General features: G+C 42.6%; 1 protein-coding gene across 1 annotated transcript; it reads right to left on the reverse strand.

The window, feature by feature from the left end:
- Positions 1-704: 704 nt before the first annotated feature.
- Positions 705-9,152, reverse strand: LOC138407374 (serine/threonine-protein phosphatase 2A catalytic subunit beta isoform). The gene is made up of 8 exons (XM_069522921.1): positions 8,683-9,152; positions 6,724-6,762; positions 5,519-5,689; positions 3,690-3,863; positions 3,489-3,578; positions 2,507-2,668; positions 1,616-1,734; positions 705-1,426 (listed from the first exon to the last, which is right to left on the reverse strand). Exons 1-8 carry the CDS (start codon positions 8,782-8,784, stop codon positions 1,354-1,356), a joined length of 930 nt encoding a protein of 309 aa, XP_069379022.1. The 5' UTR covers positions 8,785-9,152; the 3' UTR covers positions 705-1,353.
- Between the last annotated feature and the right edge of the window lie 450 nt (positions 9,153-9,602).

Below are 9,602 nucleotides of genomic sequence, written 5' to 3' on the forward strand. Positions count from 1 at the left end.
CGAGCTGCAGCCTGTTGGTGACTCTTCGTGTTGAACTCAATCTTTTACTGATTCAACCCTGTGTCTGTCACGTCCTCCATTTTGTTCAGCTGCTGGCTCTGTTAGTGTCAAACAGCACCACCTTCTGGACACGTGTGGGACGAGCTTCCCCTCCAGCCTGAACTCCATCATGTGAGGATTGTTGTTGTGTATCAGACACTTCTGTTCTCACAGCTCTTACTCGTGTCATTTCATTTAAAATACAACTCTGTTCCAGTTTGTTCCAGGATGAAATGATTCCAGCCTCAGGTTTTTATTTTAGTGACTGATGATAAAACATCAGAGAACCAAAGACTGAAACTGAGACAACTCACATCTACAATGTGGAGAGAGTCTCCCGACAGCAGCAGCTACACACAAAATATGTTTATATGTACATGATGCAAAGTAAAAACTAACTTATTTCAATTCCTTCTAAAGACTTAGAATATTTCAAATGTGAAGATGTAACATCTGCTCCAACATCCAAGTTCTCTGGGCACATTGCTTTCAGACCTGAAGTCCAGACACGTTCCTGAAACGTTATAGAACTTTCCTCCTGCATCTTCAGATAAGAGACAAACTTCAATGTCCAAACGTTTCAGAGTTCATATCTGGAAACAGCTCATGTTTAGCTGTTTAACAAATTCAACAAAACCTGAAGGAATGACACTGACGCAGTTCAGTAGTTTGTCAATAGGACATTTTATTTCATACGTCTGTTGTCTTTATTCAAATTACAGTAATATACTTGCTGAGATGACGACCGGCTGCAGCCTGGACAGCTAAAACTCACCGCTGTACTACTTGAAGCAAACTTTTCTTTTTTTTTTTTTCCTCCACCTTTTTTAAAATGATCTTGCAACAGAAAAAAGCACAAACTGTTTATGCCATGAGATGTGATGAGTGGAGGTGACGTCAGGTCGGTCGGGTTTTAGTGCTGGTCTAAAAAAACAACAAAAACAAACAGAAGAACAAACAGAAAAGAAAAGAAGCCTGCGCGTTGAACATGTGGTAAAAGGATCAGAATATGGCACATTTGGTCCACGTTGGTAGTTTTATTATCTCGTTTTCAAACATGTAAGAAACAAAAGAAGAAAGTAGATCATCGTTGAACGTGTTGTTTTTAATGACAGCATACTGAAGACACGACTGTAGAGGGCGCCGCTCGTTACGTTTCTCTCTGTTAAAATCTGGATTCGTCAGCCAATCGTTTGTTTCTATTCTCCCTGGTACAGTATCATCATCATCAATATCTTCTTTCCATCCAAAATGAGGGGGTGGAGGGAAGGGGGTGGAGCTTCGTGGATGATTGACAGGGACGGCTTTGGACATTCACAGGAAGTAGTCAGGAGTGCGTCTGGTCACGTGGGGCTCGCCACGACGGGGGGCGGGGTCAAACTGAAGGCTGAGGATGCAGAAGGTTTTCAGTTATTGACGAGGTCACAGATTAACACGCAGAAAGACGGTCATTAAAGTTTGGGATTCAAACGTGGTGACAATTCTTCTCATGTTTAATTTAACCGCCTCGTAACGAAGCGAACACGCGGGCGTTTGAATCTGAATAAAAGCAGCTCCGGCTGAATCAGTTACTTACAAAGAGTATTTCAGAGTGTCATCCAGTTCCATGATGGCCGCCTGGTTTCCACAGCGGTAGCAGTAGTTTGGAGCACTGAAGATGGTCACCACGTTCTTATCGTGACCCCAGTTGTAGCCCTGAGCGTCACAGACAAAGAAAACCAGAATTAACGTCCTGTGGTCGTTTTCCTCCCCCGACATGTACAGAGATGTGCTGTGACCTTTGACATCCAATGAGTTCATCTTTGACTCCAAGTGAAAACTGGTCAAAATGTGAAGAAATCTCCTAAAGACAGACTTGAGATATCGGCTGTGTCTCAATACTTCAATCATTTACCAATTTGGAACCAATAAATACCAAATATCCATCCTCCATCGTCCTGCAGCTGAATCTCATCTGAAAGACGCATGAACTCGAGGGAACTGCTACAGAAATAGTGATGGAGCAGAACTGCACCCTCGTACCTCCATCATGTTACCATGGAGACACTTCAGTCCACTTGCACCTGAGCCAACTTGACTAAAATACACTCAGAGCTGAGCTTCAGATACGAGTGTGTGTGTGTTTGCATCTGTTCTCGACAGCGGGAACATTAAGTCTCACACAGACGACTTTATCTGACTGTAGGATTTCAACAATGTTTAAGAAAGAAGGTTAAATTCCATCTTGAGTCAATTTTAGAAGAAATAAATAAATGAAAGACCTGCAGTAAAAATACAAACTACTGCGTCCTGCGTGTGTGTCGCGTCTCCTGAGAATGAAGTTTATGAAACTGACATTTAATTCATGAAGCACAAAGTCACAGAAAAGTTTATTAAGTTTTTATTGAGTTTGGTCAGACTGTAGTCTGGTGTGTGTGTGTGTGTGTGTGTGTGTGTGTGTGTCTGTGTCTGTGTGTGTGTGTGTTACCTCCATGACCAGCTGATGGGCACGGGACACCAGGGTGAGGCCGTTGGCGTGGTTGAAGGTTTCAGAGATGTCCTGTCCAAAGGTGTAACCGGCACCTCGGGGGGAGATGCCCCACCCACCGCGATCATCAGGGTCCGACCACAGCAGGTCACACATCGGGCCCTGAGAGAGAAACACTTCAGTTTTACGGCGAGATGTCCTGAAAATGCCCGGTCAAACACCGGCGAGTTCACGAATCTATGTGCTGATGGCGCGTCTTTAAAGTCAGAGTAAACTGCAATGTTCCTACTGAATTAAAGTCCTAATTACTTCTTCACTGTTCCAGAACAGAAGTTGTGCTGTGCTGCCCCTGGAAACTGCTGTTTCTAGAGCAGCAAAGAAGAGGAAGGGAGTTCCAGTAGAGCAGCGTTAGCCAGAGCTAGCTAACACGTCAGCAATTTGGAAATATTTCATGCTATGTATAAGTAAAACAGTGACATCTTCAATTTGGAGATGAGAAACTAGTGTCGTCAAATAAAACACCAACTCTCAAAGCATTTGATGGACCATCACATGAAAGAGCACAAGGAGTTCAAGTCGAAGGACGAGCTGCAGGAGCCGCTAACGTACGTTACACAAGTGTTTTTAATGCATTTGGTTATTTACGTTCAATAATAAACATTCTGCTTCTACTCTACGTGAACCAGCCGGCAGGTGATCGGCACTGGACTACGTAATGAAGTGATGTATTGCAAACAGTTTAAAAATATCTATTTAATATATTTGTTAACTAGTATAAAAGACAGAAGAATAAAACATAAACCCAGTGATGTTCCAACGCTCGAGGTCTTTAATGTGTGCATGCACCAACATGTGTATTATTCCACCGATGAAAATAGTCCCCAACAAATGCACTTTATCAAAACTCTGTTTCCTGTTTTCAGTGGGAACCAGTGGCTGTGTGTGTGTGTGTGTGTATATGTGTGTGTGTGTGTGTGTGTACCTCATGTGGGACTTCTTGCAGGCGGTCCAGAGCTCGTATGTGATCCAGAGTGTCTATGGAGGGAGACAAACCTCCGTGGAGACAGAAGATCTGAAACAAAATCACAAGAAATCAAGATTCAAGCCGTGACCTCACACCGTTACAACTTCCTGTCTCAGAGGAAATACAAAACAACAAAAACATGACGCTGTCATTTATTACCTGTCCGTCAACCAGCGCAGTGAGGGGCAGGTAGTCGAACAGGTCTGTGAAGTACTTCCAGACGTTTGCGTTGCCATACTTCCTCAGGCACTCGTCATAGAAGCCGTAGACCTGCGTGATCTGCCGCGACTCGTGGTTCCCTCGCAGGATGGTGATTCGCTCCTGGAAACGAACCTGAAGAACAAAAAAGAAGAAAGCAATTAAAAATCTGTGATGGAAAATTATTTACATTTAGACCAGAAACAGTCAGACAATTAAATAAGTCTGAAGCCAGTAATTATGTTGATTATTATTATTTTAATAACCATTGATCTGGTGCTGATGCTTCATATTTACTAGGTATATGTATTGTACATGAAGTGTAGTATTTTATTTATTAGTTTATTATAAATACGCATACATTCACTTTTAAAAACATAATGCTGCTCTGCCCAACTTCGGGTTGACCGCTCTACCCCTCAGCCACAGCTGTGCCTACTACTGCTTCGTATTTATATCAACTCTGGACCCTGTACGAAAGTCCACTTTATTATAAAGCACCTTCCACACAAACGTGCAGACTTTGATGCTTCATGAGGGAAATGTGTCAAATAAACACAAGCAGTGGTAACAAGTCAAACACTGAGGCGGTAACATTACTCGAAATGAAAAAGACAGGGGATTTGTTTCTTTATAAAAATACAGATTGAACTCCAGGGGGCGCAAACACAGTGCACAGCAGTGCATCCACAGGGCAAACTGTGTGGAACAACTTTATTGATCTGGCAGGATTATAATAAAGATAAAATACATGTGTGGGAGAATTATTGCCTTCCTGCTCATCTGTGCTGTCGGCTGACAGATTGCTGCGTTGTGTTTTTCACAGCATGTTTATGAAGCAATAAACCATCAGCACAGACCCTGACGACAGAAGCTTCTAAACTTAAGGTCCAAACAAGGGGAGCGTAGCGTCTGCTCATAAGATCAACTTTTCAGAAGTTGAATTCTGAAGCTGACAAAGATCCAGCGTGTTTGTTCTCTTCTGTTTGAGCAAATTCAATCCTGATTATTTTTAGATGCACTGGTGCAGGTTTAGTGTCCTGCTGATCAGATCTGTCTTGATCAAACAAAATGTCCACTGAGAATCAACATCTGAACGTGCTGCTGCAATATTTGAAATTCAGAAACAAGACCAGCAGTGGTTCGGGCTGCTCTGTGGCGACAGGAGCGTCAGGCTAAATCCCCGCTGAGTTACACACTGTTCAAAAGAAATGTTTGATTTAAAAGGTTCTCGGGCCTCATCAGTCTCTGGGGTTTGGATTGGATGAAGGTTGTTTGACAGTTTGAATTGAAGACAAGTTTCATTAATCCTTAAGCCCACAAAGAAGTGAACGCTAAAATCTGAGCTTTGCAGGTTTCAAAGGTCAGGAAACAATAATAATATGAAAGAAAATTAGTTGTGAAGACCAACACATGATTGGAATTATTAATATTGAGTGATTTACTGTTGCACTGTTATTGGAGAGGTTTTTAATTCTCATTGTACATGTGTATAGTGACAATAAAGGCATTCTATTCTATTTAGATAGTGACATCTTTCAATCAACCACTTGTCAGTGTTTGTTTGCTGAAGGTCTGATGGTTGAGATTCGTGCAGCACTGGCCTGCTTCTCGTTAAGAGATCGGCACGATCACTTATAAAAAGGGAAGTAACACTTATAATCACACTCAAGAGAAGGCAAGAAAAAATATTCGAGACCATTGTAAATAAAAAATAAGTCTTCATAAATCTGATGCCCTGAAAGTATCATCTACTGGTTTCAGACAGACAATGCGGCGATGCCGCTTACCTTTAACGTGACGAGCAGCGTGACCGTCTCCACGGAGTAGTAGCCTCTATCGACGTAGTCTCCCATGAACAAGTAGTTGGTGTCGGGAGACTTGCCTCCGATCTTAAACAGCTCCATCAGGTCGTGGAACTGACCGTGGACATCGCCACACACCGTCACCGGGCATCGCACCTGAGGGGGGGGGGGGGGTACATTGATTAAACTGAACTCTGATCAGTTCACAGTTCTCTTACTGAAATGAAGCTTCTGTTGAAGGTAAAATCTCCTGAACTTACTACTACAAAGCTTCTTCAGATTTTAAATGAAACATCTACAGACTGAAGCTTCTCTGGTCCAATGACGGATCCATTTTTCTGATAAATTACAACACTGATCCGTTTTATAATGTTAAAGGTCTTTTCTTGTTAAAAATGACCTGAAGGCTATAGAGACACTGTTATTCTTCATGATCAAATACTGTTAATAAAGGAATGTGTTGAAGTAAATGGGATTTATTGTTTTTTGCCACGTGTCGAATTGGGCATCGAGAATCAAGGAAATTTCATCATATGAGGATATTTCTGTTAATTGGTGTTTTTAAGTGTTTAAGTGTTTCTAAGTGTGTGTGTGTGTGTGTACACTTGACGCTCACGCAGCGTTCAGTGTCAACAAGGTGTGATACTGTTCAGACAGCAGAGGCTCTAAACAAGCAACAGGAGTAACGTGTCGTTTCAGAAACACAGAAACTGTCACGAGGAGAGGTGAATATTCTATTTTCCTTTCTGCTGTAAGAGCAGCTGAACAGTGAGTCGTCCTGTTGATTTGCATGTTGAGAACAGGTTTACACATTTAATTTATATATAAACTGCTGACGTTTTAGTTACTTTCTCTAGTTTTCTTATTGATGTATTTTGTTTTAACACATCAAAATAAAACTCAATTTTTAAGTTGAACTCATGTGAATCACAGATTAAACCTCCTGGTGTTATCCTATGTTTAAAACCTCTGTTCTTCTGTATTCATTTTTATTTTAAATTATACATAAATAATGGAGATGATGATCAAAACTCTCCTTTAATTCACTTTGACAAAACTACGCAACAAATCTGTTGTTCCACTTTATTATCACTTAGATTTTAATTCCATTAAGTTTAGTTTTCAAGCTCTATAAAGGGACAATTTGTCTGTGGGAAAGTCAATAACAAGACGTGTGTGAGAAATCTCACCTCCTGCACGTTGGACTCCTTGGTCAGGATCTCCTTGGCCTGCAGAGAAGACAGAGACACAGATTCATTATATGACGATGGATCTTTTTAAAAGACTTTTCCTGTAAAACTAAGGTGATCAGGTGAGCAGCCGTGAAGTCAAATAAAACCCTTCAAACACAAGCAGAGCAAAAACTACAAATTCAGCTTGTATTCAGGCTCTGATGAGTGAATGTGTCACTTCTGTCATGTGATGGTAGTTAGAGCCAGAGCTGATTCAAATGAAACTGTACAACAGCTGCATCATTGGAAGAAACTCAACTGACTTTATTGATAGTAATTAACTAAATAAGACAAAACACTTCAGGATTTTTTTAAGATTAGGCCTCTGGGAAAATCTTTCAAATTTTTAATTAAAAGACAAATTCCACATCTGCTTCTGTTCCAACATGTTTCATCACCTTTGACTCTGCAAAGTCAATATCCCTCCATTTCAGAAAGACTTAATTGACCAAACATAAAAATGTGCAGATTAATTACTAATGAAGACAGTTTGGTTGCTGTTGTCGACACCACCACACGTCTCTGACTGATTTCAGAGCTGGAGTCAAGTTATCTTCCATCATACTGACGTTTAAAGTCATGAACTAATGACTCAGTATTTATGATCAATATTTAACCATATCAACTAATTGTTATTTCTCCAGAGAATATAACTCACTTGCAGGTGGAGCTGCAGCAAATAATCAGAAATAATCAGAGAATTATCTTTTTCAGTGAACTTCTCCATATTATTCTTGTGAAGTGTGAAGACAGGTGTTTGCTCCTGAGTGAAGGTTGTAGTTTTAAACTTGATCAACAGAAAAACATGGAAATGTATGAGGTGTAACACAAATGTGCGTTAGACGTCCTCCGTGAGTTTACACACTGCATACTACATACATTAAAACATGGAAATACACATGTATACAAACACACACTTACATACATGTCCAGCCATCTCAGATGACTTGGAACCATGTGTTTGCTTTACCCTGATTTATCTGATCGGATTCATCTTATTGTATATGATTACAGATCATTCCAGTGTTCTCCTCCACACTCAGGACGGTGATGGTGCCTGTGTCTGTGCTGGTCGCTGTGTCTGTCTCTGTCCCTGTGTTGGTCCCTGTATCTGTCTCTGTCTCTGTCCCTGTGTCTGTGCTGGTCCCTGTATCTGTCTCTGTCCCTGTGTCTGTCCCTGTATCTGTCTCTGTGTCTGTGCTGGTCCCTGTCCCTGTCTCTGTGTCTGTGCCGGTCCCTTTGCTGGTCCCTGTGTCTGTCCCTATATCTGTCTCTGTGCCGGTCCCTGTGTCTGTGTCTGTCCCGGTCCCTGTGGTGCAGGTTCAGTGATTCAGGTTCAGTGTTGTGATAACATCAGTTTCAGAACGACTTGTTTTCTGCTGCAACAGACCCGAGGTGACGCCTGAAACCTGAGACTCGACACATTCATGCAACACAGTTGAATCGATGAGGACGAGGCGCGGATCATCGCATCCACTCATTTCTGTGTTTCTACACACAACACAGAAATGAGGTTATACACGCAGATTCAGACATTAGCCCAGTCCTGCTCTGTTCCGTGTTAATCAACGGGCAGTAAAATGGGCTCCGACTACTTGCTGGTAATGTGAAAGATGCGAATTTTCGGCCTCTCAGAGTCGACGGTCGCCGGATAAACCGTCTCCACCGGTAAACGTATCAGCAGCTTGGCCAGAGCATTAAGCCGAATTATCGGGTGTGAACCTGGATGTTGATTAGGCTCTGGCCGCGGGGCTGTGGAGCACTGAGAGCGGCAGGATGACCGAACGAAAACGGGGCGAAAATAGCCGCCTTTCCGTAACCTCATTCCAGGAATTAGTCGGAGCCGCTTTCGCAATCCAGGCCACACTGAGAGCGAGGCCGCCCGACACGGACCGAAGCCCGGTGTGACCCACTTACCTTCTCGCAGAGTGTCCGGACTTGGTTTTCCGATAGCTGCTTACACTCGTTTAGCTGTTCGATCCACTGGTCTAGTTCTTTAGTGAAAGATTTGTCTTCCATGACAGCTGCTAAGCTAGCTGTGTTAGCTACCTGAAAAAAAACAGACTGGCCTGTGGCGCTAGCTGCTTTAGCCTTTAGCTCGTCGTATTGTTAACCCGACCTAGTCCCGCCAAACCGGCTGGAGAATCAATAAGACCTAAACTTCACGAGCCCTTCAGTCAGCTTCTGTCATGATAGATGACCGATGTCGAATTACCGACGTTAAACCCAGCCTGTGAGAACCGGGGAGGAGAAAAGGTCGAGAGTCCCCGATGCGGCAGAAACAGCAGCGTCGCAGCGGTTAGCCGATTCACTGAAGGAGCTAGCTACAACAACATCCGGGCATTTCAGCAGCGCACAGCCAGCGCACCAGCGACAACACGTGGACAGACAAGGGACAACCACAGGAGACACAAGAGGACACATGTTCAACTGTAGAGGACACATGTTCAACTGTAGAGGACACATGATGAACCTGAGAGGACACATGTTAAACTGTAGAGGACACATGATGAACCTGAGAGGACACATGTTAAACTGTAGAGGACACATGATGAACCTGAGAGGACACATGTTAAACTGTAGAGGACACATGATAAACCTGAGAGGACACATGTTCAACTGTAGAGGACACATGTTAAACTGTAGAGGACACATGTTAAACTGTAGAGGACACATGATAAACCTGAGAGGACACATGTTAAACTGTAGAGGACACATGTTAAACTGTAGAGGACACATGATAAACTGTAGAGGACACATGATAAACCTGAGAGGACACATGTTAAACTGTAGAGGACACATGATAAACCTGAGAGGACACATGATAAACCTGAGAG

The sequence above is a fragment of the Paralichthys olivaceus genome, chromosome 4 (genome assembly GCF_024713975.1).
Source record: "Paralichthys olivaceus isolate ysfri-2021 chromosome 4, ASM2471397v2, whole genome shotgun sequence".
Taxonomy (NCBI): domain Eukaryota; kingdom Metazoa; phylum Chordata; class Actinopteri; order Pleuronectiformes; family Paralichthyidae; genus Paralichthys; species Paralichthys olivaceus.

Coding starts and splice junctions, on each gene's coding strand:
- LOC138407374 (XM_069522921.1), bottom strand. CDS start 8,784: ATGGAAGACAAATCTTTCACTAAAGAACTAGACCAGTGGATCGAACAG. Junction 2,669..3,488: donor TGCAAGAAGTCCCACATGAG/GTACACACACAC, acceptor TTTCTCTCTCAG/GGCCCGATGTGTGACCTGCT. Junction 1,735..2,506: donor CCCATCAGCTGGTCATGGAG/GTAACACACACA, acceptor TGTGACGCTCAG/GGCTACAACTGGGGTCACGA.